Raw genomic sequence first — 27716 nt, forward strand, 5'->3', positions numbered from 1 at the left:
CACTCTGAAAGGATGACTTATAAAGCACTTTGCAATCTGTCTAGATTATGTTTCTGTAATGACAGTGATAACCAATCCATTAGAGCATATTTCAACATCTAAAAGCCAGATAAAATGTAAACCTTTTCTTCATTCCCCAACCGTGGAGATTATTGTGTTTATCAGCACTTGGAGATATAAGAGCAAGAGATCTCCAGACCTTTAGATCTGAGATACTATGGTGAGAGGAGCTGTTTATATAAACAGATGGGTAGATTTAGGCTCCCCCATCTAAGCAAGGTGGGGATGGGAACCAAACACTCACTCTCTCCACATGGGTGGCAGCACTCATAGATGGGTGTTGGGCCTGCCCTTCTGAGGACCACCTGGAAACCGTCACTCAGAAAAATGGCCACCGCTCACTAGCCAGTAATGAAAACACATTTCATTATTGTGCTCTTGATCTATGATTGAACATTCTAATCTTTTGTGTGACTGATTGGATAGGCAAAAGGACTTAGCACAGCGCCACATTATTGTTTTCCTCTGATGAGTATATTTCTGGTGAGGTCATTTGCTCTTCTAGAGATCATGTTTGCAATTTCTAATCGAAATGAAGGCATCTGATACACATCTTATAAAAGTGAGTCATCTTATCTTTATACTTCTAATGACTCAGCACATGGTAGAAGCCCAATAAATGCTGAACTAATCTGAACTGCTGAATATTTCTAATTCATCAAATCAACAATGCTCAGGATTGAAAAAGATCTTAGATGTCAACTAGACCAAAGTGATTTCCATTGAAACAATTTTTCACTAAGACCTTGGTAGTCCCTTTTTTAGTGTTTCTCTCAAATCAACCTACAGATAAATGGATCTAAACATCACCAAAAGTGATATTTCAAAATAACATACTGCCTGTCACCAGCAGGCATGGCCCCTGGCAGCCTGGGTGTCTCTTTCTCTCTACACTTCAGAGCTCACGGGCGACGAACCTCCTCCACTGATCTATGGGGCCTTGGGATGAGATTATAGAGTTGATGTAACCAATTGGCATTTGGTAGCCTCCTAGTCAGTGCACACATGCAATTTGCCAAATGTTATCGTCTATGGGCATTACAACTTCATAAACGCATCATTTTATGTTACTAGATGGCCCTCTCCCTACATAGTGTAACTGAGAAAAATGAATTGGGCCTACTAGCTGATTTAAGGTTTTCCCAGGGAGGGGAAAAAGTAGCTTTTCACAATAAAAGAGTGGCAATGAGGAGTCAGAGGGACATGGCTTATTGGCTTTCTATTGAAATTGGCTACCTGGAAGTCAATCTGCTAATTCCATGAAGAGGAAAAATTAATAGCTTTTGAAAATAAGAATCTACAAAGCTAATTATGTGCTGCTGTTACCAATGGCATAAATCGGAACAGTTCATTCATTTATTTTAAGCCATTAATTCCTTTCTGAGCCCCTGATATCATTTATTTGACCTATTTGGCTAAAATGAGCTCTTCAAAAGCCAGTATGGCACTGCATGGTCATTCATTAGAGGTTTCACCTCATTGTGAGCCAGGAGTGTGTTGTTTAGTGTAGGTACTGAAGCTGTTTCCATGGTTACCACCTGCTCTTGGGTCTCGTGCCTCGGCCCACCCTGCCATCCGAAAGGAATGATGCCACCCAGTAAGTAACAGCCTGCTTGTCCCCAGGCACCACCAGACTACTGAGCAAGTTCCAACTCACCCTCGAGACACTTGGATGAATAAGTGTTTCCTTGCCTCATAGTTTCATCATTTAAAGCTTTGAGAGCTATGAAGTCCATGTTACAAGCCACTTAGCCTTTAATTCAAGTTATCACATTTCTTGAGCACACGTTTGTTCATGTAAACTCATACAGATGACCCCAAAGGCAGAAACAAGGTTCCAATCTTGTGCTAGTAGCTTACCACCATTGTGGAAGTCCTTACATAAGTCCCTAAAATCAGATAGCTAGTAGGTTGGGCAATCCTAGCTGCCAATTGAGAGAATGTTGGTTTTTACAGATTATGGCCCCAGGTAGTTAAATTGTTGGGTGACATGAGACAAAACACCAGTGTGCCAAACATTTCTCCTGGGCATAACTTTTCATGTATAGTGAACAGTTGCCTTGCTATTCGTGATCCTTCATCATAGCTTGGATGGCCTTCTGATAAAAGGCCCCCTCTGTGGAAATCTTGATGAGTTAATGATGTGCTTATCGATTTATTTCAAGGCGGTGGACAGTTTGTACCAGATAATGTTTAGCTAATCAGCCCACACAAATTTAATCTTATCTCTAAATAGTTCTTTTTCCAAGGAGAGCAATTGCTAAAGTGCTTTGCTGTACCTCTGGGCTGTGTCTTTGTTGCATATGATGACGTTAACAAACCTCAAACCAAGGTCTACAGAATATGAAACCAATGAAATGCCTTGGGCTCTATCTCAACAATAAAATCTCAGATAAATCAACTCCTCCCACCTAGGCTTGCTTCATTTGGTTTGTTATTGTATCTCTTGCTGAAAATTCTTCAGAATAACCAACTGGAAAACTTCCCCCACCAAATCAATCTATCTACATACATACATACACACACATAGACATAAACGTGTGTGTGTGTGTGTGTGTCCTTTCTGTACGCTACAAACTTAGGAGATAGGAATGGTCAGTTTTAGCTGCCTCTTTAACAAACTATAATAATAATGCTTTTGAAGCAAATCTTTTCATCTCTTCACGTTTTACCAGCCCCAAAGATTTCCCCTAACCTTTGCACTCTAGCTAGAGCTCATAGAATTAACTATATTATGCAGTATGGCATTAAGAATAAAGTGATTGGCCGGGCGCCGTGGCTCATGCCTGTAATCCTAGCTCTCTGGGAGGCTGAGGCGGGCGGATTGTTTGAGCTTAGAAGTTCGAAACCAGCCTGAGCAAGAGCAAGACCCCATCTCTACTAAACATAGAAAGAAATTAATTGGACAACTAAAAATATATAGAAAAAACTAGCCGGGCATGGTGGCGCATGCCTGTAGTCCCAGCTACTCGGGAGGCTGAGGCAGGAGGATCGCTTGAGCCCGGGAGTTTGAGGTTGCTGTGAGCTAGGGTGACGCCACGGCACTCTAGCCCGGGCAACACAGTGAGACTCTGTCTCAAAAAAAAAAAAAAAAAAAAAGAATAAAGTGATTGACTATCATCACCAGGAACTAAAATAAACCACTCCAGAATCTAAGGGAGGGGGTCTTATTTTCCATTTTGTTGCCTTTTTTACCCATAGCTTGATTTCTTTGAGAAGAGATCGTTTTAAAGTTCTCGTGCTCAGCCCTGTGGACGTGTGCTACGCAGCTGGCTTTGTGATTTGATATTGTTCCTCTAACCACATACTGTAGCTGAGGGTGTCTGGGAAGGGGTAATCAGGGGAAGGGGGTGTGTTGTGTGTACGCATGTGGCAGGGGGGATTCAAGGCATGGCGCGAGAGGAGGAGGAAGAGCTCTGAAGAAAGCCACTCAGTGGCTTTTGAATCCAAGAGGCAGAGCTGCAAACCTGCCGTCAGACTTTGCGATGGCAGCTTCAGTTGTGTGAGCCAAGGGACGATTTGTACATATAGGAAGAAGCAATTCTGACCTTTTTAGCTACAAGTGCAGAAACTGACCACCATCAACAGCTTCAAAAATAAAAAGTGTCTGTATCAGTGGTTTTCAAAATGTGGCACCCAGACTGGCCTGGCAGCATCAGCGTTAATTACCTGGGTACTTGCTAGAAATGCTAATCCTGCTGGGCATGGTGGCACACGCCTGCAATCCTAGCCACTCGGGGAGGCTGAGGCAGGAGGATCGCTGAGGCCAGGAGTTTAACAGAGTAAGACCCCTGTCTCTTAAAAAAAAAAAAATAGGTGTGTATGGTGCATATCTGTAGTTCCAGCAACGCGGGAGGCTGAGGCAGGTGGATCCCTTGAGCCCAGGAGTTTGAAGCTGCAGTGAGCTGTGATCGCACCACTGCACTTCAGCCTGGGTGACAGAGTGAGACCACTCTTGGGAGGGGGAAAAGAAAAAAGCAAACCCCTGGGCCCACCCCAGACCTACTGAATCAGAAGGTCTGAGGGCGGGGCCTAGCCATCTGTATTTTAACAAGCCCTCCAGGTGATTCTGATGCACTTTCATGCCTTGGAAGCAGCCTAACGCAGAGAGTGTACCAGGGAGTGGCCCGCTGCAGGGGGAGGAGTCCATCATTTCAGTGGGCCATTGCTTAAGATGGACAAACTGAAAGTTGTCTGCAGGACCGCTAATCTATATATTGTGCATATATACATTCACAGTTATGCAGGTGTTTGTATCTTCACGGGAAGAGCAGGGACTATTTACTTTTCCAATGAGAGCAAGTCCTCAGTGGGAGCGACAGTTCCCGTCTGCAGGCAGCATGGAAGTAGGTAGACAAGATGTCTCCACGGAAGGAGGTGAGACCCAGAGATCCCTCTGGGCACCTTTTCCACTGTGTGCTAATACAGCTTCCTGCACAGGTATAATTCCACAACCAGGATTTGGATGTCGATGGGTGCTGTGGGCTCTCTGTAGTCCAGCTGTGTTGAAATCATCTTGTCCTCTGTGTTTCACTGCAGGTTTTTATAGGTTTCCTCCTGCAGACAACTTTCAGTTTGTCCATCTTAAGCAATGGCCCACTGAAATGATGGACTCCTCCCCCTGCAGCGGGCCACTCCCGGTACACTCTCTGCGTTAGGCTGCTTCCAAGGCATGAAAGCTATTTTAACAGCTTAGTGCCCCACTGCACCACTAGAGGTGACAGAAGGCACACCTCAGAGCAAAGGTGGCACTCTGGCAAAGTCAGGGAGACCTTGGGAGTCAGGTAATTGGGAGAGCGGGAGGTGAGCTCGTGACTTGAGTGACCAAGCTGTATATGGCAGAAGCAATTGTAGGTGTGGTCCCCCAGCTGCACTTGGATCCGTGTTCGTATGCGCATAAGGTAAGGGTAGGTGGATACCGTAATGGTATGTGTATGTAAGTAATTTCATAAATAGCAATATTTGTGTTAATCTCCTATCTCGTTAGCCAGGCATAAAAGGCCTGTGGTCCCACCTGCCTTTCTGAAGTTATTTTCTGTTAGTCTCTCTCATATGCCCTTCACTTAAGCCAAACTGTGTGAGCAGCTACGCTTTATAGATGTCACACACTTTTCCCTCCATCACCCCATCTCTCTCTCCCTCATCCTCGTCTCAGTATTTCCTGAGGCTTAATTCAAATGCTACCTTCCCTGTGACGCCTGCTGTGACCCCTCCTCACACCCCCAGGGAGAGATCATCCCTCCAGCTCTCGAACTTCATGTCACTTTATACCCCTCTTAGCATTTGTCAGTCTATGCATGGTGCTAACCGTGGATCTTTCTCATTTTCTCCTTAGCCTGTGAGCTTCTTGAGGACTTTCTCCATTTCTGATTACTGTATAGTCCCCAGAGTATCCCGCCACTCACTGCTTGGCGTTGAATATGTTTGTCCTATGAGCTCATAGCTGCCACATCATAGCATGTGCTTACACTCGAGAGATTTTTTTAAAAATGGAGTCAGGCTGTGGGAAACAGTTTGATGGATCCTCAAAAAGCTAAACAAAGGATTACCATACGACCCACCAATCCCACTCTCAGGTATATATCCCAAATAATTAAAAACCAGCATTCAAACAAACACTTGTACCAAAGGTTTATAGCAGTGCTATTCATAATAGCCAAAAAATGGACACAACCCAAATGCCTATCAACAGATGAACGGATGAACGAAGTGGTATATGCACACAGTGGAATGTTACTCAGCCATAGAAAGGAATGACGTATCGACAAGTGGTGTGACGTACTTGAACCTTGCAAACATTATGCAAAGTAGAAGAAGCCAGACACAAAAAGTCACAAATTGTATGATGCTATTTATATAAAATATCCAGAATGAGTAAATCCATAGAGACAGAAAGCAGATTATTTGTTGCCAGGCACTAGGGGAAGGGAAAAATGGGGAGCAACTGCTTAATGGGTATAAGGCCTCCTTTTGGGGTAAGGAAAATGTTTTGGAGCCAGGTAGAGGTGATGGTTGCACAAGGTTGTGAATGTACTAAATACCGCTAAATTGTTCACTTTGAAATGGTTAATTCTGTTATGTGACTTTCATGTCAACTTTAAAAATAGTGTTTTGATTGATTGATTGATTGAGACAGAGTCTCACTCTGTTGCCCGGGCTAGAGTGCTGTGGTGTCAGGCCAGCTCACAGCAACCTCAAACTCCTGGGATCAAGCAATCCTTCTGCCTCAGCCTCCCGAGTAGCTGGGACTACAGGCATGCGCCACCATGCCCAGCTAATTTTTTCTATATATTTTTAGTTGTCAAGCTAATTTCTTTCTATTTTTTTTTTTAGTAGAGAAGGGGTCTTGCTCTTGCTGAGGCTAGTCTCGAACTCCTGAGCTCCAACGATCTGCCCGCCTTGGCCTCCCAGAGTGCTAGGATTACAGGCGTGAGCCACCGCTCCCAGCCTCAATTTAAAAAATAGTGGTATAGGCTGCGGGGAGGGGGGAAAAATAGTGGTATAAAAATGTTTCCCTTTTCACATTAGATAAACTGAGCTGATGTTTTTATAAGATGATATAATATTTTTACCCCAAATATCATCAGATTCTAGAATAAAATATTGGTTGTGTTTCCACCACAATTCCTTCCCTACTCCCAAATCACCTTGCCAATGGCTTGCCACTGCGCACGTGTAGCATCAGGTCTCAGCAAACATGAGCAGACAGTTCCCCTATTAAAGCGGGGCCCACCTTTCAGGTCCCAACCCCTGTGTCCCGGTGCCGCAGAGAAGACATGAGCAGTCAGGCTCCATGGCTGGCACTGCTGAGCCTATTGACAAGGGTGGCCCTTTTCTATCTTTTGTCCAAAGTGGATAGCTGTTAAAAACTGACTTTCTCTCCGTTTCCCTGGAAGATGTTCATTTGTTTTCAGAGACGACAGGACCAGTGCTTCCCTAGAACCCCCATTTTCCATTCACTCCTGCTTGTTCTCTCAGTTCATAGGTTGAAGCCGGCCGACATCAAAGTAATTGGAGCCCTGGGTGACTCTCTCACGGTAAGTCACCCTGATGTAGAAGGAAGGGGCAGGAGAGGAAAAGATCTTGATTGATGTGAGAACTTGGAAAGAGAAGGTCTCACTCCTAGCTCTTAAACGTTGCCATCCTGGCTCCCGATGTCCAGTTCTTCTCTGTCCCTCCAACCCACCCAGGCATTCAACAGCATTCCCTGCCCACTGTGGTTTCCCACCTCCATTCTAACCTCATCTTCCTCCCCTGGTGCTGGAATGAAGGAGAGAGCAGGAGTGGAGGGACGCCAGAGTGAGCATGAGTGACAGGAGTGAGCCACCCCAAGCCACACAGCCTGTCAGCAGTGGGGCAGGATTGGAGCAGGTCTCCCGACCGTGGTGTAGACCTCTGTCGAGGATCCAGTGCTTTGTTTTGCGCATGTCGGGAAGCTAAGGGAAGGTACCAAGGAGAGGGGCAAAGAGACGATAAGATGGGAACGGGTGCTAACGGTGGCGGAGAGGGTGAGAAGACGAGAGTCAGTGGAGGAGGCAGAGGTGCCAGAGAGGACCCAAGCCCACTGCAGCTGCCCCTCAGGGACACCCCAGCCCCTGCAAAGAGCTATATGTCCATGAAAAGCAGAATGAGGCCTTTTGGGAGCCTGGGTGCAGGGACACCCAGAGGTTCCCAGATATCAGCTCCCATTCGATAGTCACTCATTATAGAGTCCAGCTGCCGTTCCCTGGGTCAATAGAATGCAGGGTCTCCAGCCAAATCCTCCCCAAGGACCAGCTGACACCTTTCGTGTCTGTGGCCTGTTCACATGATATTATCTCACTCAACGTCCTCATGACAAAATCTTCTGAAGTGTGACTTTCCTTAGATTCAACCAGTAAAGAAGGTGCAGCCGGGCAGGGTGGAGTGGGCGCCCACGGCCACGCAGCTTGCAAGTGCTGGAGCCAGGATCAGGACTCGATCCCTGTACTATAGCAGCCGCCTCCATGGCCCTGCAGTGACTCTTCCCCCAAAGGCCCAGCTGCACATCACCTCTCAGGAAGGACTGGCGGGCTGATCCTTAGCACCTCCGCACCTTGCTTAATCCCAACCGCTTCCTGCCCAGTGGGGCCTGAGGTCACCTCTGCCCAAACTTCTGGTCTCCTTGAAGATACTGTCAGGCTAGGGAGTCATCAAGACTGAATGCAGCTGCGCAGGAAGGACTTCCTGGGAGGCAGCACCTTGAGTGTGACCTACCTGGCAGGTAGCAAAGGAATTGGGCCCCAGAGAGTAGGGATCACACCCGGGGTTGGGTGGAGGGGGGACCTCTGGTGGAGGTCAGCCTTCAGCATGGCCTTTGGAACAGCTCTGCTCACAAATAAGCTTTAGGCAAGGGACAGGCACCTGCAGAGTGTGCCCACATCATGCTCTTTCGTCAGCCGAGTGGTAGGTATGTAGGATTTCATTTTATTGCTACTTTTTAAACTGTACATAAGTGAGATATATTGGTATAGAAGGATTATGAAATGTTTCCTTTTACCACATATTTCACACCTTTACAAAATGAGAAAAACAAGACCCTGAAATGTGTCCTTTTGAAAAACGTACATGACAGTCTTGTTTCCAGCGCACTTTTGCTGGGCTGGTTTCACTTGGTCTTGGTCCAGGCAGGGTTTCTTAGAACGAGGCAGGGCTGTGGACGGCGCCAGGCTTTCCCAGTGGGAGCTCTCGCTCATCTCTGCAAAGGCAGGATGCACATTGAGCCGTGGCGCCATCTAGACCCTAGATTCTAGAGGGCACCCAGGCTGTTCTGGGCGGGATGAGAACACGGACCATCCGGCAGGCAGCCAGAGGTGGGCCATGGGAAACGTAGGGAAACTCATCCCCTTGTTTTTCCCTCTCAGGCAGGCAATGGGGCCGGGGCCACACCTGGGAACATCTTGGACGTACTGACTCAGTATCGAGGCCTGTCCTGGAGGTGAGTGAGGGTGTAGCAAGGGCCCAAAGACCCTTCAGTTGCAGAGCAAAGGAAGACCTCCAAGCATTCTAGAAAACAGTGCCTCAAGCAGAAAAATGGGCCACCTGGTTCTTTGCTATGACAAACTTCTAGGTTTAGTTTGAAGAAGGTAATCGAGCAGCTTCCCCGAACCATTACATTCCCCAAAACAGGAGCTGAGACCTGAAGCAGGAGGAGTTTAGGGAAGAAACTATATAGATGCCTGGGTTGGAAATTCTTCTCTGTCTTCCATTTCCCCATCTGTGATGTCATCTCAGAAGAAGGCAGTGGCCTTAGTGATGGACAGATCACTGCCTTTGGAACCAGAGCTGTACGTGAGCCCCACCTGCCCAGCTGTATGTGACCTTGGGCAAGCCTAACCTCTCCGAGATTGTCTCCTCATCTTTGATGCAGGGATAATACTACTACCAAGCACTGCCTGAAGATTAGAGAGAATTGAGGTGCCCAGGGTAGCACCTGACACAAAGCAGGTAGAAATGGTAGTTGGTATCATTATTAAAGGGCCCTTCATTTTACAGATGAGGAAACAAGGCTCAGAGAGGGCAAGTAACCTGTCCAAGATCACACAGCCAGATGGTAAAAAGAACAAGAGGCAGAACAGATGGTTCTTGGCCCCTAATCCAGTACATTCCCCGATCATGGATTGCTTTGGACAGGCTTGTTCCCTCTCTGCCTGTGATCAAACCTCTACCAGGAGCTGCAGCGAGCAGGACTTGCACTTTACCTCTGTGCTTTGAAGGGCCAGCTGGGGCAGGTTAGGTGTTTCCTCACCCTGGAGTCTGGCATCTCTACCTGACGCCAGCTTTCACCCGAGTGCGGAATCTGTGGCATTCCCCCCTCATGTTGCTCCGCAGAGCTAAACCCCAAACATTTGGGGAACCTGTTAGATGTTCCCAGACATGTCTGACATAGCGTGAGGGAGTATGGAAAAGCAAGAAATCCAATACACCTGGGAATGCTGTGCATTTTTATGCCTGGAATCCCGTCTAACTTAGACCATCTTGAAATTCTGGATTGGCTTGGAAGATCCCTTACTCTCTAGAAGACATCTTTTTAAAATGGCTTTTCTAAGCCCTATAGGAAAAGAAAGAACAGGGCAAACTTTTTTTAAAAAAAACAAAACTGTTTTTACTAATAACGTTAATGCACAGCTGCAGCGGCTAGTTGAGATGGGGGGGCCAAAGGGGGGCCACTTTCCTTCGGTGGGCAGGGCTGCCAGGGACCGACTTAGTTCCCCTGGCCCAACGTCAGAGAAGATCAGACAGTTTGAATGCGGTTTTTGTGTGGATGTTCCGGTGTGCGGGGAGAAGAGAGAGAAGCTGTGTTCCCGTTTGCTTTTCGGTTTTTCTACGGAAATGGTGGGGAAAGGGCAGGCTCCAAGCCCCTGGGTGTTTCTCGGAAGAAAGGGCTTTCATGGCAGTGTCTGAAGCGTTTCGGCATGGCTGGCATTTTAAACCTTCATTTTCTCTCTTGCTTCCCACGAAACAGTGTTGGCGGCGACCAGAACGTCAGCACGGTCACCACCCTGGCGAGTGAGTGCGCGCGGGCGGCCGCTCCCCCTGGAGGCGGGAATGCGCGGGAGGCGGCGGCGCGAGCCGCGTCCGGCAGGGGGCGCTGCTGCCCCGGGCTGCCGGGGCTCCGCTCCCGGAGCGTGATGGGAGCCTTGGGGTTTGGGGTGGGGGTTAAGAACGAAATAGTCGTATTTACCTGGCGGGGGAGATATCGTGATCGTAAAAAAGAAATGGTCTTGTCCAAGGAAGGAAGAGAGTCAGAGAGGAAAAGAGACGAAATCCTAGTGGGAGTTATAGAAAAGGGACTCAAGACGAGAAGGAGACCCGTGCGTGCTGTGCCTCCGGTTGGAGCACAGTGCCCCTGGGGAGGCGTCCATGCAGCACAGCGCGCACGGGGAGGCGTCCATGCAGGCGCCGCTGGGCGCAAACACGCTCGATTTCTGTGTCGCTTCGGAGCCACAGCTATTGCAGCAGGAGGAGGTGAAGTTCCCTTGTTCGGGCTGGGCAAACACGGCCATATTTGGGGTTCAACTTTTTCCTTAATTTACTTCAACAACCTACTCGGAATGATTTTTTAAAGCCTGACTGCATTCTCTGAAAGGTCTGGTCGTATCCATCTCTTGATTCTCCTGAGTGCATACACATCCCAGGGCCTGTTCTTTAAGTACACATGCGGTAAATGCTTACATTGAATTCATTCCCCTTAAAATGTTGCTAATTATTTTGCCAGAGAGAAATTTAATTGGTCCCATTTTCGGTTACTCTTCTGAGACATACCCCTTGGTAATGTATCTTAGAAGCTAAGAAATTACTTGAACTTTAAGCCACTAAGACTTTGATGACAGAGGCAGAGTTGATCAGACCTGGCATTTGTTATCTGTTTTGGTTATTCGCAAATCCTGTTGGGATTGAAGTAGGCACGGTTCTGTGCCACAGGTACTCCCTGTCTTCTTTATTTCTTGGTCTACACACAAGCTATATAAATAAGCCCCCCTACTGCTAGGAGATGGTTTGGGATGTCTCTGGAAGTGTGATGAGCTGGGCTGTGAGATGGCCCAGCATAGGCAACAGCTTGCTGGGCTCTCTAACTCCCACGCTATTGTCATGGACGAGATGATTGGGAATCATTTGTGTCAAGATCTTCCACCAAACTGATTTACGAAAGATTGAGACAATGTCACCCCTCAGGTGGACTCCCCTGACACACTTAGCCCAAAAATGGAACATTAGCTGTTCAGATTCTTCCTTGTTAGAGATATGAAGACAATTTGATTGTAGGCACTGGATAATGCAGGGGGAAAAAAACTATATGGAAATGTGTTAGAAAACTTATAAGAATGTAAGGTCAAAAGAGAACTCTGTTCAACCCCCCATTTGATTTAATCCAGCAGACACTCCAGTGCTGGGTGCTTGGGAAATAGGAGAATGCCCTGATGATATCACCAAAGTCTGTTTTGGGGCATGTCTTCCTAAAGACAGCCACATGAACCAATAATCATAGCCATGTGCAAAGTTTAGGGGAAAATAAATATGAAGGCTGCTAACCTTGTCTTCTGAAAAATAGCTTCAAGAACTAGAATTCACCAGGTAAGGAAAGGGGATGGAATGTTCCTGGCAAAGATAACAGCATGTACCAGCAAGTTCTTGCCCTATCCAATGTGTAGTTCCTCTCTCTGACATTCCTGGCAAGTATTAATAGCTAGGTAGCTGGTGATGGATTCCTCCAGTAACAGGGAACCTACCACCTCCTAGGACAAACCATTTTATTTTCAGATAGCTCTGGTGGCCTCACAGTTCTTCCTTCTACTAAGTAGAAATCAGAGTAATTTCCATACAGTGTCCCCAAAGCCACAGGAATGAGTCCATCTGTGTTGAGTAGAAGCTGTAGCAGTGCTTGATTCTAGAGAGCACTCTGCTGGATGGCATGGGGCCCTAGAGTTCTGGCTGCCACCCAGCCACTTTCTTTCCCATATCCTAGTAGATTCTGAGACGGGGCAAGTGCCCTGTGTTGGAGCTGTGAGACCAGGGTTCTAGCCTGAGATTCCATTCTCGGTAGCTATCTGATTTTGAACAATTCTCCTAGCCTGTCTGAACTTTGTTCTATTTCTAATTCAGTCCATAAACATTTATTGAGCCTTTTGTGAGGCCCTAGGGTATCTACAGACTCAGCTCTCCGGAGTTCTGAGCCAATTTGGGGAGATGAAGAAGTGAAAAGTCATGTATAGATACAGTGTGGCAAAAACATTAGAATGCATGAGATTGAAAATTACAACAAAACTAACAAGTCTGTAACTAGATTGACCAAGGGGGTGGTGAAAATCAAGAATGAAAGAGGAGATACTACCAACCTTACAGGAATAAAAAGGATTATAAGAGAAAGGGAATTCTATAAACAATTATATGTCAATAAATTAGATAACTTAGATAAAATGGACAAATTCCTAGAAAGACACAACTGAAACTGACTTAATAAGGAATAGAAAATCTGAATAGACTTGTAACAAGCAAAGAGGTTACATTAGTACCAACTACCAATTCTTGTGCTTCAAAGCATACCATCAAAAAAATAAAGGCAAACCAAAGAGTGGAGACAATATTTGCCAATATATATCTAATAAGAAAATTGTATCTAGAAAATATAAAGAACTCTTATAACTCAATAATAAAAAGACAACCCAATTTAAAATGGGCAAAGGATCTGAATAGACATTTCTCCAAAGAAGATACAGAAATGGCCAATAAGCACATGAAAAGATGCTCAATAACACTAATTAGTAGGGAAATGCATATCAAAACCACAATGAGATACCACTTCACATCCACTAGCATGGTTATAATAAAAAGATATAACAAGTGTTGGTGGGGATGTGGAAAAATTGGAGCCCTCATGCACTGCTTCTGAGAATGTAAAATAGCACAGCCGCTTTGGGAAAAGGCCTGGCAGTTCCTCGAAAGGTTAAACAGGGTTACTATATGATTCAGCAGTTCCGCTCCTACGTGTATATCCAAAAGAAATCCACACAAAAACTTGTGCACCAATGTCCATAGTGGCATTACTCATAATAGCCAAAATGTGGAAGCAACCCCAGTGCCCATCAACTGAAGAATGGATGAATAAAAATGTGGTGTATCTGGACAGTGGAATATTATTCAGCCATGAAAAGGAATGAAGTGCAGATACCTGCTACGACATGAGTGAATGTTGAAAACATAGTAAGTGGAAGAAAGCCAGCCACAAAAGACATTGTATTGTATGATTTCGTTTATATGAAATGTCCAGAATAGCAAATCTGTAGAGACAGAAAATAGATTAGTGATTGCCACAGGGTTGGAGGTAATGGGAGTGACTGCTAATGGGTACAGGGTTTCTTTTTGGGGGGATGAAAATATTTTAATGTTGAGTATAGTGATGGTTGCATAACTGTATGAATATACTAAAAGTTATAACTGTATTCTTTAAATTGGAAAGTTTTATGGTATGTAAGTTATCAAGTATTTAGAAAAAAAGAAATTGCATGAGGAAAGCACCAACCGAGACTAACATTGATCAATGATAATTGAGCAAGCACCTACTGTGTGCTGTCCTGTGACCAAGTGTCAGCCTGCTGACCGTTCTCTTTCTGTGCTGGGTGAACCGTGGGGGTAAGAGTAAGTGCAGTGGGCTGGGGACTCTGCTTTGTCCCTAACACCCACTGGTGCTTGTCAAAGGAACTTGAAGACTGCTTTGTGGTAGTTACTATGCATGTCTTTGCCTTATATTTCCAGACATCCTCCGGGAATTCAACCCTTCCCTGAAGGGCTTCTCTGTTGGCACTGGGAAAGAAAATAGTGCTGGAGCCTTCTTAAACCAGGCCGTGGCAGGAAGCCGAGCTAAGTGAGCAACGGTGCCCAGGGGGGTGGACAGCACAGGTCCTCTGGGGATCTAGGGGTGTGCTTGGGCCTAGACTGGGGCTCATGGCTGAAGGTTGGGGGGCTTGGTCAATGAAGGGGGTCTAAGGGTCAAAGGCTGGATGAGGCTCCCTTGGGGGTGTCCCTTACTTCAGACACAGAAATCTTCTAGTTTATCCCCAATCCCTCTCTGCACCCAGGTTATCTGATACCTAGTGTACCATGACCAAGATCAGGTTAGTTAGGCTAATAGTTAAGAGGGGAAGAGGATGACAATTAATGCTTCCTGCTAGGCACAGGGCCAGGGACTTTTTGATGATGATGGAATTAATTCAATGGATGCTTGCCATGTGCTAAGCACTGTTCTAAAGTTCTTTATATGGCGTCTCATTTAACTCCCCCAGCAACTCTATGAAGAAAGTATGCTTACCATTCCCATTTTACAAAGGGAAAAACTGAGGACTTGCAAGGTGAAGTGCTCTGCCAAGATCTCAGAGCTGTCTGTGGTGGAACCAGGATTGAAACCCAGGCTGCCTGGCACCAGTAGTAGCCTTTACCCCCTCGGGGCTGCTTTGTCCATCTCATCTACTGTTCCCAAGAACCCTCTAAGATGGGTGGGTTTATCTCCATTTTGTAGTCTTTTAAAACTGAGAATTTAAGTCACTTTCCCATAGTTAACGAGAGGCAACTAAATGTCCAACGCAGGTCTGTCTGACTTGACCATGTCACCTTGAGGGTGGGGATGCTAAAGTCATGGCACCTGCCAAAATGGGCACATGCTGAGCTGTGTATGACATGAAATACTCACGTGCAGACCTTCTGTTTGCCTAGAACAAGCCTGGCTTGGAAGAGAAAGAAAAGCAGGCCATCAAATATGCCAATCAGAAAATAGTCACACTGAGAGTCATCCCCTCACATGTGCAGTGCTCTAGCCTTCCTGAGCACAGTCACCAGCCCCACCCCAGTGGAGCCTGGATGGGGAAGGGGCTCTGTGTCATGGCCTTCAGTCCGTTCCTCCTGCAGGAGGCCCACCTGCGCCCTCCTCTGCTAGGTGTTTGGTTCCTGCTCTCTCCGTTCAGTTCTCCTCTCGGCCCTGTGTCTCACTCTACTGCCTTCTGTGTGTGCCAACAGGGACTTACCTGTCCAGGCCAGGAGGCTGGTGGACCTGATGATGAACGACACAGTGAGTCTGGGGGGTCCGGGTGGGAGCCCGTGGAATGGGAAGTGGGCAGGAGAAATCTGTGGACACGGAAGGTCAGCGCTGGGGTGAGGGGGGATGGGAGCCAGGCTGGGCTTCCGGCAGACACATCTGAAGCCTGAAACACGGCTCCTCTGAAAAGAGGAACCCCATTCATTTGTTTAGCCACTCAGTCAGCTATTCAAATTAAACATTTGTCATGAGTCAGGCATTGAGCTGGGCTGGAGGTACACGGGAGAACACAGCACAGCACCGTTCTGTCCTCAAGGAGCTGACAAGGGGAGACCAACATGACAAATCAAAATTATAAAACAGTTGACATGCGCCACATCAGGAGGGCTCTGTGGGTGCAGAGGAAGGGGAAGGCCCCTACGCAGGGGAGGGCCAGGGAGGTCTAGAGAAGGAGACGTTTGACCTGGGTTCTGAAGGATGACAGGAGGTCCTTCTTCAAGCAAAAGTAGGGTTGTCAATTCAGATGTTTTGAAGGTGTTCTCAGGTGGATAAAATAATTAAAGAGCGGGATTGGGATTAGCTATGTTGTATATAATATTTAATGTTCCTCAAATTCTATCATCAGGAGGTTTTCAGGATAATCTACCATTAATGTCAAACTTCCCTGGATTTTGTCTTCATCTTTCTCTTCCTACTCTCTTTTGGAAGCATCGGGCAGAGAAGCAAAGCTACGTAGGCCTGGGACAATGTACCAGGCTGTGAGGGCCACAGTTGTCCTGTGGCCACAGTTTCTGGAATGTGTGTGGCTGCCCACCTTCCATCTAGCCCTGTGACTTCAGATATTAATACTTGTCCACGTCCCTCTTGGAGGAGACAGCTCCCAAAGGTGGCATGATCTTTTCAGAGCACGTGCTGAGAGCGGCCACCTTGCTCTAACTGGCCCCTCCAGCTTGCTTTGTTGACAGGGAGCCTTAACTGTGTAAATGATCTGAGTTTGGAGAGCTCCCTCTTCATGAAAGATGGTCCTTTCTCCCTTAAGGCAAAGTTAGAATGCAGGACTTCCAGAGATCGTAGAACAACCAAACGTTCCTTTCCCATGGCCAGAACCACCGTCCCCCTAGGTCCCCCGACTTCCTTGCTGTGCCAGAGACAGAGGAACGAAGCTCAGGGGGTGTCTACGGCCACTCCCAGCAGGACAGCTGGGAACTGTGACCCTTGTGCTGTGTGATTCTACCTAAAGTAAATGAGCCATTTAGGACCTGTGACCTCAGGACCCCAAAACCAAAGAACAGAAAATAGGAAAGTCCACTAAACACCCTACTGTGCGAGACGCATCCTCTCTAGTGTTCGGCACTTTGTATTTTCCTGGACTTGACCCTGGGACAAGGCGCTTACTTGTTTGTTTCCTATTTATTTCAGAGGATACATTTTGAGGAGGACTGGAAGATAATAACCCTGTTTATAGGCGGCAATGACCTCTGTGATTTCTGCAATGACCCGGTAGGTCTCCAGGCCCTTCACTAGGGACTCAGCCCCAGGGAATCATTTCCGTGGCCCAGTCACCCGCGCCTGGATCAGGGCAGCTGCTGGACTCGGGTCCAGCCTGGGATTAACCCCAAGACCAAGAGGGCGTCCACCCCCAGGAAGAGGTTCAACTGAACAAGCAGGATTGGTTACAAGATTGATCCCGATTAAGTTTCCTGTCAAGGGAGCCTGATCGTATCATTCTAGAAACCAAGGTATCATTCCAGTGACCTGGAAGAATCTTGCCTGTCTTCACAGGGAGTCGTAGGTTAGCTCCTTTCTCCAGGCTTCAGCGGCCCTGCCGTCTCCACCTGTGTGCTGTCACGCGTGTGGGAAAGCTGATTTCCTACAATGGCACGTAGGGAGGGTCAGAGCCAAGTCATTCTGGGCTGATGGGAAACCCAAGATCAAGGCTGCTGCTCTATCATTGGTGCATTTCTTCCTGGAACCCCAGCCTCTGGGCCGAAAGAAACCCCACAGGCTGTGCTGACTAGTCTCCCACCTGCGCCTATGCCAGGCGCTCTGCTAGGAGCTAAGTGGTGACAAATGAAACACAGGCTCTGTCCTCAGGGAACTTACACTGCCAGGGGAGGGAGACAGAGACAATTCATCATGCCACAAGGAAGCCATCACGATGTGGTTCTAGTGAGGCACACGGAAGAGAGGTCTGAAATCAAAGTTGCCGTGGGAACTTGGTGTGCGTCGGGGAGGGGGTTGTTGGAGAGGTTTACACTAAGCAGGAGGCTTTCGAACTGGGACCTGAAGATGAGTAGGTTTGTCAGACAGAAAAGGGACCAGCACAGTGATGTTTAGGAAGTAGTGATCTTGCCTGTGAGCACCTGCCCAAAGGGGCGACTCTGTCCCCCAGACCCCTCACAGCCCACTTTCCTGGCACCAAAGTCACCAGGCGTCAGAAGTTTCAAGCTGTGATCTGAAGGACCCACAGGGGAGTCTCAGGGCTGTGGGTGGGGAGGTGGGAGGTCCCTCCCCGGTTCCCTGCAAGGGGCACAGCTTTGCCATTGTCTGCAGAGCAGGGCACTTGGTTAGATTTTAATCGGAGAAAGAGTTGTTCTGCTTTAAAAAATATCTTAAAAATCACAAATATCAAGATCAGAAGAAACAAGTTAAAATGTGTTTAGGCTTGGGATGGGAGTGTTTCACAAGACCCTCTTCCCTTCCCGTTATCTCCTTATGTGATTTGTTTAGGGTGTGGCTCCCCAGACATTTGAGGCTCCAAGCAGAGGAGATTCGGCCATAGGACCAGAGACTGCTCAAGTTGCAGGAGATCTTAGCGTCGTCTGCTCCAACACCCCTATTCTAGAGGGGCCCAGAGATGGATGGGCCTAAGCTAAGGCTCTCCCTCTAGTTGCTGTGAAGTAGATCCAGAGCTTTCCACAGCTCCACGCAAAAGAGAGGGCCTTTCCCTGAGGGTCACAGCCATGACAAGCCCCAGCACCATGGGGCTGGTGTCGAGGCTGGGGCCCCCAAAGGCAAACCTACATTTCAGTGTTGTCCACTCTGAATGACATACAGGAAGAAGGGACCAAGAGAGAAAGTATCCCTAGTCTGTAGAGAGATGGGAGACAAATGGTGTTCAAGAGACGCTTCCTCTTCCTGCAGGTCCAGTATTCTGCCGAGAACTTCACTGACAACATCAGGAAGGCTCTGGACATCCTCCACGCTGAGGTACGGAGGCTGGGCTGCGTGGCCTCTGGGCAGCCGCCTGCACGCAGAGGCATCCATGGGGAGTAGAGGGGGTGAAGGAAGTGGGTGGGGCAGATGAAGTCCTTAGGTCTGACACTCCAGCAGGGGGAGCGGGCCCCAGGCCCAGATAAGAGGCTGGAACTGCCCAGCCTCACGCTCTTGGCGACTGCCTTTGCCTTTCCACAGGTTCCTCGGGCGTTCGTGAATCTGGTGAACGCGATAGAGATCACCGCCCTGCGGGAGCTGTACCAGGAGACTGAAGTCTACTGCCCGAGGCTGATCCTCAGGTCAGATGACCACTCTCGCTGCTTAGCAGATTCGTTAGAAAACCTAAGCGCAGAGATGTGAGGATTGCTGAGACACCCCCTCCCCACCATCTTCTAACCTGAAAAGGTCCAATGGGTGAACATCCCAGGGTTTTTTGACCCCAGCATAGGCCTCAGCTCCCTGCCTCAGCTGTGCATGTGGAACCCACCTCTGCCTCTGTTGCCACGGCAGCCACCAGGCACCCTCTGGTCCTCCAGGAGGGGAGAGTAGAGCATTAGGAATGGACTCAGGCTGTGTGGAAAAGGCCCAAGGAGCACTCAGGCTCTGCTAAGACCAACTTCCAAGTGTGTCCAGAGCTTCCCCAGCCCCTTCTGGAGGCCCATCTCCAGGAAAGGGAGCACCTCTGGTTGGCGTGGGTGCTCCAGGCTGGGCATTCACAAATACAGGGCCACCATCACTTGCTAGAGGAGGAGGTGGTCAAATCACAATCCAGAGTCCAGAGAACAGTCTTTCCCAGAGAACAGAGAGCCCTGTTCCTGGGAAGGCCACTGAGAGGATGTCTTCATCCCTTGGCTTCCAGAGCCAAACACAAACGCCTTTTCCCTCTCGCATAGGTTGAGCATCCCTAATCTGAAAATCTGAAATCCAAAATGCCCCCAAATCTGAAACTTCTTAAGTGCCAATGCAATGCCACAAGTGGAAAATTCCACATTGACCTCATGTGATGGGTTGCAGTCAAAAGCAGAGGCACACAACACACAGTTATTCAGCGTCCCCAAGGGGAAAACGCCCTCCCAGCCCCCTTCATGGTGTCTCTCCACACACGCCGGCAAAGGGTAACAAAGTGGCACGAGTGCAGGCCGGACACGCCAACGGCAGGTTCCGCGTGTGGGGCCTAGACGTACATGCATTACTCACTGTGTGGTTTGGTTGGTTGGTTTTTTGCTTATTTCTGTGCTGTGGTATAAAGATATTGTTGAAAATGTCAAAAAGGCCTGTGTGATGCCCACAGGGTAATGCAAACATTCCCCAATTGGAAATCTGAGATGCTTCTGGTCCTGAGCATTTCAGACAAGGGAGACCCAACCTGTATTGCACGTCCCTGTGGCCCTCAGGAATGAGATGTTCATCTAACCAAAGCAGGAGCACTTCCCGGCATTCCTTCTGCAAGGCCTCCTCTGGCCGGCGGCGTCTGTGCTTCCCCACTCCTGCCCCTCCCCCACCACAGCCCTGAGCACATGTCATGGTATTCACGTGCCTCCCTTCTGCCCCATAGCCTGTGAACCCCGTCTGAGTCCCTGCTAGGACAGCTGAGGGGCTCACTGCTGTTAGCAGAATGACTGAATGGATAATTCACAAGAGCCAGACTTGCTCTTGGAAATTAAGGGGTACCTTGGCTGCTCCCCTAAAGATCCACGCTAAACCATATCTGGGGGCCCAGGCTGCACAGGTTCCCTGGAGAAGGCTGCAAGCAGAGACAGGATGGCCACTGGGTGACACGTGCCTATTAGCGCAGCTGGCGTCAGACATGCTGTTTTCAGCTGCTGACTCATTCCCGGGCTCCCACTTTCTTTAGTTGCTGGGCCACACGAGGGGTTCAGTGTATTCATTTCAGAGCAGCTGACAGAAAGGCACTTGCTACCCATCACTGCAGGGTTTTTCGGATCATTAAAACTAAAGGTTCAGAGTAGGCATTTGCCTGGTCATTTGCAGATCTGAAATGGCCAAGTCACTGAATGTCAGGGTTGGATGGACTTGGGGTCACCTTGTCCTGCCACCTCTTTGCTGTTCCGCCTGAGTGGCCGTGCTTTCCTCGGCACTGCTGAGTCCACGCTAAACCATCCACACTATTGTGACCTCATCCCCCAGCCGAAAAGCCCAGATTTGCCAGGTGTCCAACCAGGCCAAAGCTACAGACTGGAAAGAAGCAGTTCAGTAGAGAGATTAAGAGGTCAGGTTCAGAGCCAGACAGACTTGAGTTCAAGTCCCGGCTCCCACATTCAGAATGCTGTGACCTTGAGAAAGTTACTCAACCACTCTGAGCCTCAGTTTTCTCATCTGTACAATGGGGATAATGATAATACAACTTCTGAAATGGCTGGGAGGATTAAACATGTTAATACTGATAAAGTTCTTACCAGTACTTGGTGCAGTAGCATTCAATGTACATTAGCAATTACTGTTGTCACTATTATTTGGAAGGGGGTGTGCCTCATCTGCACAACACTCAGACAGCCATAAGGTGACTCAGCTCCATAAAAGTTGCTCCTGCCGATGTCAGAAGAAGTAACTATTCCCTCCTTAAGAGCAAATCCAGGCCTGGGAAATTTTCTTCAGCTTCCTTTGGAACAGTCAACAGGTTAGCTGGCCAGACCCCTCATTAGCACAGAGTTCAGATACCTCCAAGTTAAAAGAAGTACGTCGAGTCTCCAGCCAAGGTTTCTGCATCACTTATTCAGAATGGTGATCTTGGTGGGGTGGGGACATCTCTTTGGTCTGCAGGTCTCTGTGTCCCTGTGTCCTGAAGTTTGATGATAACTCAACAGAACTTGCCTCTGTCATCGAAGTGAACAGGAAGTATCAGGTAAGCCAGGAAGGGGCTCTGAGACCGCATGGAACGGCGGTGTGGTGTGGTGGCTCTGTTTAGGGAATGAATCAGTGCTTAGGTAATCTTCACCCTGGCTGAGTGGGCGATGACCAGCGACTCCTTTGCTGATTTAAAGACACCCTGGGGGCATCAGGGGCCGTGCTTCAGCGTATTTGAATTAAGCTGCAGAGTTGAGTCACTGAACACACTTTGCTGAATTTTCAGTTCCTGGGCTTTACACGGAAATGAATGTTTCCAGTTGTCCACGACAGATGTGTATTGTGGAAAGATGTTTCAGAGTGGATCTGTCCAGATCCAAACCCCGACTCTGCTCACTAGTTGTGTGACCTTAGACAAGTAGGTGATGAAACTTCTCTAACCTTCCAAGGAAATGGAGGCTGAGACACCTGCCTCCCCAGAGGGTCTGGAGGATTCGGTGAGATGACGTGCGTCCCCCGTCCTCTCCTCCTATGGGGACAGATGCTGTTAGCACAAGGAGAAGGAAAGTCAGCAGATGGCCTACATCTTGTGGGTTGTTCATTTTTGTCCTTTCTCCCCCGAATCTTTGACCAGAACAGCTGACTCCCTTGACCATCATGGGTTTCCCCCCAAACAATTGTCCAGTCACTCAAAGAGGACAGTGGTAGGCTGCCTTCCAGAGTAGGCTGCAAGCTTCCAGACTTGATTCATCCTTCAAGGTGTCTACGGACTCCTTAGAGTAGAACCACTTCCTTGTAGACTCCTCTGCTGTACTCCTCCTGCCATGAGCAAGCTCCTGACTCTGGGAGGAAGGCCATGGCCCACACCAGGGGAGGGAAGGCAGCTGAGGTTATGGCCACGAGAGCAGCGCTGTTTCAATTGGGGTTCTTAGCTGTAAGCAACAAAAGCTTATGCAGTTTCTATTAATTTAAGCAGATTTACTATTTAAGCAGAATCTCTGGCAGAGCTAGAGAGCTGGGGTCAGAGGCCAAGCCACCAGGAATCACAGTCTCATAGGATTCTAGGGTCCAAGCCTTGAGAATCAGTCAGGTCACAGACGTAGTCTAGTGAAGACATCGTGGACTCCACTGTCCAGGAACCGGACACAGCTGCCACTCCTGGAGAAATGGGTGCTGTGCTGTCCCAGAGAGGTTGATTGGCGATGCCTCAGTCACATGCCCTGGCTGCAGGGGTGTTGGGAAAGCGAGCATTCGTCTCTTTCAGCCTCCACAGTGGGAGGCAGGCTGCTCTTCACGCAGTGGGGGGTCTTCAGACACGCAAGTGGTTTCAGATGCTGAACAGCCGAAGAGGAGAGGTACCCACCAACACTGTCCCCCGGCCTCGGCAGGTAGGCCAGCTGTTCCCAGGTCTGACACTAGTCACCACTGAGCCCCCGATCTGGTGCCCTGGAGTCACTCGCATGTCAGCCACGTGAGGCCATCGTGCTCTCTAAGAATTAGCTCACTCCCTACTTCCAGCGAACACTGTGGTTCTCATCACACTCCTGGGAGATGATCATTACTGTTAATAACTGCGTTCATTTTCTTAGTGCTTATCATGTGCCAGAGACTCTACACACTGTTTCTTTCCACTGTCAAAAGGTGTGTGGTTCCTCTATTAGCCATCATGGCTGATCCCGGAGCAGCCAGTAGTGTGGGAAGGGGCTTAAGAGATGGTCCAGGAGCCCAACATCCTCCATTACTGGTGAGGAAACAGAGGCTCAGAGAGGGAAGCAGCTAGCTGAAACCCACACAGCTAGTTCCTGGTATTGCACCTCCCTCCTCCCTTGCGAGAAGCCACCTTCTTTCCTTCCCTCATGCCTTAAGGCAGAGACTGGCCTGGGAGGTGAGACACAAGGGGTCCCTAACCAGGGCTCTCCTTCTGGCTACCCCAGGAAAAGACAGTTCGTGGGATCTTCTGAAGTGAACACATCATATCCCTGGGTACCTAAGCCTGACTTCCCTCTCCAGCCGGAGTCCTAGCCCCAAACAGTAGAAACCCTGGTGAGCAGCGGGATGGCAGAGTCCAGCCAGAGTAGGAGCCAGAACTGGGGTAACTGGTTTCTTAGAAGTGACCCCAAGCAGAAGCTGTGATGGTTACAGCTCTGTTACTCTCCTAAACAGGTCTGAGAGTCTCAAAGAAGCATATACACACCATGCACAAGCAGTATAAATACACATTAAATATTACTAATTCACCTTTGATCTTTCTGAACAAATGTAGGATAGAAATAAATGTATTAGGATTATCCAAAATGTCATTTAATCAAATAATGCCACCCTCAAATCTTTAATCACAATAGCTTTAAAAGGGGGTGAAGCTGACAGACTTAGGTGTTTTTTTCTTACCTTCCCCGTTTCACAGCCTAGGCCAGGTATATGCACTTGCAGCAGAGTCTGGGTTGATCTGGAAAGTACCTAGCTGGCTTCGCATCAACTGAGATTTTGCTGAAGGTCGATTTCACTCCATAGTCAGCTTGTGTTTAACTCTGTGCTGGAGAAAGAGACTGGCCAAGGACCGAGTGCATGCAGAGAGGACCGCCTGACCCCTGTCCCCTTCTCCTCCTTCAGGAGGGGACTCACCAGCTGGTTGAGAGTGGACGCTACGACACAAGGGAAGATTTTACTGTGGTTGTGCAGCCGTTCTTGGAAAACGTGGACATGCCAAAGACCTCGGTAAAAGAAAGCAAGCGTTGTAGATAAACCGAACCCACAGATAGTGTGTGGCTGTTTCATTTGTGTCATCCAGTGTCTCTATAACTGCCTCTCTCTCTCACCTGGTAACCAGGAGGGATTGCCTGACAGCTCTTTCTTCGCTCCTGACTGTTTCCATTTCAGCAGCAAGACTCACGCCCGTGCAGCCACTGCCCTCTGGAGAAATATGGTAAGATGGCTGAGGCAGGAAAACTCGCCCCCTGCCCCGCCCACGATAAGAAAAAGACTCCAGGAAGCCTTTGGAGGCCCTCAGAGGCCTGACACACAGGCTGTGTGATTCCTGCACAGCAGTGATGAAAAGTCCTATTGCCTCTGTCCCCGACCCCGACCCGACCCAAGCTGTCCATCCTGGCCGCCTGTTTCTCACTCCCTGTCTTCCTGCTTCTTGGTGTAGCTGGAACCTGTTGGCCAGAAGACAACACAGCATAATTTTGAAAACAAGATCAATGTCATATGTCCGAGTCAGGTAGAGTGAAAAGTGTGTCCTTCTAACGCCTCCGACTGAAGCTGCTTCCCTGGGTCCTGGCTCCCATCAGCCTTCTCGGTGCATCGCATTCTAGGCCCTCGCCCCACCTCCAGCTGCATCCACCCGCCCACCCCATCGTACACTCCAGGCTAACTGCCCCGAATGCCCCATGTGGTTGGGCCGGGAGAGACAGTGACCCCAGTGGCCCTGGAACACTCCTTGGTCCCTGCATCACTGGGGCTCTAGCCCAAGTCTGGGCTGGACACAGCCTTCCAGGCAGGCATGGGGCACGTGGCGCGTCCAGCTCTCATGCTGAAGGCTGGGGCAGGGGACAACTTCAAGGGCAGGTGGGACAGAAGGACCCCTGTCTTCGTGTGCCAGTGCCTCTGCGAGCACGTGGGCAGAGCGAGGAACTGAGACCCGGAATGCCGTCTGGTTGGGCTGGGGGCGGGGGTGGCAAGTTGGCAGCTGGAGCTAGGAAAGCAGACATGAACGAGGAAGGACACACAGAACGAGCCCCCATTTTTACTCGAAAGATGTCAGAAAGGTTCTTGGAGCTCTGCAGCTGTCATCCTCACCTTGTAAATCCCTCTGGGGGGTCTCGGGCCAAGGCTGGGATCCACTGTGCCAGGCTGATGTGAGGCAGGCCCCAAAGCATCTGACTTTCCTTTCCTGGGCAGGAAGGGGCCCAGGCCGCTGCACAGTGGGGCAGGCGTGGGGCTGCAAGGGATCCCGGGGAGTGGAGATGTGGGCTTTTACCAGCAAAAGGAGGTGCAATGTTGGGGGGTGCTGGGTGGAGAAAGGAAGGCCACACAGCCATCCCAGCTAGCAGGGTGGGAGCGGGAAGAGCAGGCATGTACATTCCTCCGGGAGCTGCTGAAGGGTTTGTGCTGATTCTTGGTGTGGGTCAGATGGCAGAGAAAGCGCCTCCCTCTGACCTCCATCCTCGGGGGCAGTCAGCCTGGCAGGGAGAGACTGGGCTTGGGAGGGCAGAGCAGGGCGGCTGGAGGTGGTTATGCCTGGCGCGCTTACTGAGGGTGGCAGGCAGGGAAGCTGCCGAACTTGCTGCCGTTGCTCATCGTTCCTCCCCCACCCATCAGGTCTGGCCGTTTCTGAGCACCTACAAGAACAGTGTGCAGGTACCTGCTTTTTGCTTCCTTTTGGCTTGCCAGGCAATGCGGTGGGCCATCCCTGAGCTGGGACTGGCCCCACAGGGCGGGGTGGGAAAGTGGGCAAGAGTTCTGGACGGGCACAAAGAGCATCCACCAGCCCACACCTCCAGACAGGGGGGAGGGCAGAGTTCACGCCACTGATGACAGCTGGGTGGGCATCCAGCCAGTTGCATCCCAGCTTGCTCAGGATGTCAGTGGGGATGATCATCCCCCATAGAGCTGGTGCAGAGGCAGGGGTGGTGGGGGTCGGGGTCCTTGTGTTGATGCCCGATTCTTGCATTCAGAGGGGGTCTGAACTAGGTTAGCAGATCCCAACCGGGCTGATGTTCCAAATCACCTAGGGAGCCTCATCAAAGGCCCTTTAGAAGCCCCTCCTGAAGAGTAGGACCCAGGAATCTGTATTTTTAGAGCTCTCTGGGTGAGTTAGAGAGTCTCTCTGGTCCCTTTCAACTCTGAGATTCATTCTGTGCCCATAGGGTCATGGGACTTGGCTGGCGTGCAGGGACAGAGCCCCTTCGGCCTCGACCCCCACCTCAGGTAAGCCCCCCACGACACACCAGGACCCAGGGCCCCTCTCCAAGGACTTACACACAGTGAGTTCACTGACGAGACTTTTCATACACTGGCTAAGTGGCAGTTATGACCAGTGCTTGCTAGGCTGAGTCCCTGCATTGTCCTGCTCTGGCCTGTGGTGACATCATGCCCGGCCAACACCAATGTGTCCAGGGCCAGGAGCTGTGCCCTCCTGCTTCAGCCCCTCAGACAGAGCACAGGCGGAAGAGCCACATGAGTTCACCCCTTGGGTAGCCCAGACCTGTGGCATGGAGAAGCCCAGAGCTGGGGGGTGGGCCAGAGAGTCCCAAGAGGAAGCTAGCTCTGGGGGTCATCCTAGTGGCCCCAGGCTCTGCAGCCTGTAGTAAGGCCTAGTAGGTTCCCTGAGCTCTTCAGAAGAGACCTGGGAGGAGGGAAAGACCTAACATAATTATTCGTCAGATGCTTGGTGGAAATTGAGAACCCAGCTCTAAACGCGCTGCACCTCACACCCTACGCCGCCTCCCAGGGGTTCCGGTGCCCATCTGGTTAGCACTCAGGCATGGCTGGCATCTCACCTGACCACTGGCACTGACATGGTGGGCTCCTACTCTGCCCTCTCTTCCTTCCTTCCTTCCATCTCTCCACTTTCTCTCTCCCTCCCTCCCTCTCTGTACCTGTCTTCCCCTGTAGGTCCAGGATTAGTTTATTGTGTCTCTTACGGGGAAACTATCTTCATCTAACCTCTGTCTCCATGACACTATGCACGCCCATGCCTGAATGGCCCAAATGCACATGCAGATCGTGTTTCTGCTCTTGCTTTGAAGCAAGAAGCACTAGACTGTCTGCACCTTCCCTCCGGCAGACTCAAGTATGTCCACTTGTCTTTCCAGTGCACGCTCTGAGACCTGCAGATATCCAAGTTGTGGCTGCTCTGGGGGATTCTCTAACCGTAAGGACGCTTGATCCCTGGGTGGGTTGGGGGTGGCTGGGCCAGTTCCAGGTCCCAGTCCTCCTAACAGGCCTGCACTCCTGTCCTCTGCATTATCTTACTCGCCTCTCCTGGCTCTGTCAATCCAAGAGCATGGCAACAATTTGATTTTGCAGCCACCTTCTCAAGCAGGTGTTCGGGGGAAATCTTTTTCAGGAGTGAACTGAATTGTCTCAG

General features: G+C 49.4%; 1 protein-coding gene across 1 annotated transcript in view; it reads left to right on the plus strand.

Moving 5' to 3' along the window:
* PLB1 (phospholipase B1) overlaps positions 1-27716 on the plus strand; it is a 119075-nt gene that overhangs the window by 47825 nt on the left and 43534 nt on the right. The window contains exons 18-32 of the mRNA XM_012652416.1: positions 7039-7097; positions 8943-9016; positions 10544-10587; positions 14332-14440; positions 15586-15637; positions 17024-17104; positions 18749-18814; positions 19019-19119; positions 21602-21683; positions 24236-24340; positions 24453-24548; positions 24774-24845; positions 25946-25984; positions 26494-26554; positions 27442-27500. Of these exons, the coding sequence (XP_012507870.1) occupies positions 7039-7097; positions 8943-9016; positions 10544-10587; positions 14332-14440; positions 15586-15637; positions 17024-17104; positions 18749-18814; positions 19019-19119; positions 21602-21683; positions 24236-24340; positions 24453-24548; positions 24774-24845; positions 25946-25984; positions 26494-26554; positions 27442-27500 (1100 nt within the window). The remainder of the gene's footprint in view (positions 1-7038; positions 7098-8942; positions 9017-10543; positions 10588-14331; positions 14441-15585; positions 15638-17023; positions 17105-18748; positions 18815-19018; positions 19120-21601; positions 21684-24235; positions 24341-24452; positions 24549-24773; positions 24846-25945; positions 25985-26493; positions 26555-27441; positions 27501-27716) is intronic.

This window comes from Propithecus coquereli, unplaced genomic scaffold (assembly GCF_000956105.1).
Source record: "Propithecus coquereli isolate 6110/MARCELLA unplaced genomic scaffold, Pcoq_1.0 Scaffold39, whole genome shotgun sequence".
Classification (NCBI taxonomy): Eukaryota; Metazoa; Chordata; class Mammalia; order Primates; family Indriidae; genus Propithecus; species Propithecus coquereli.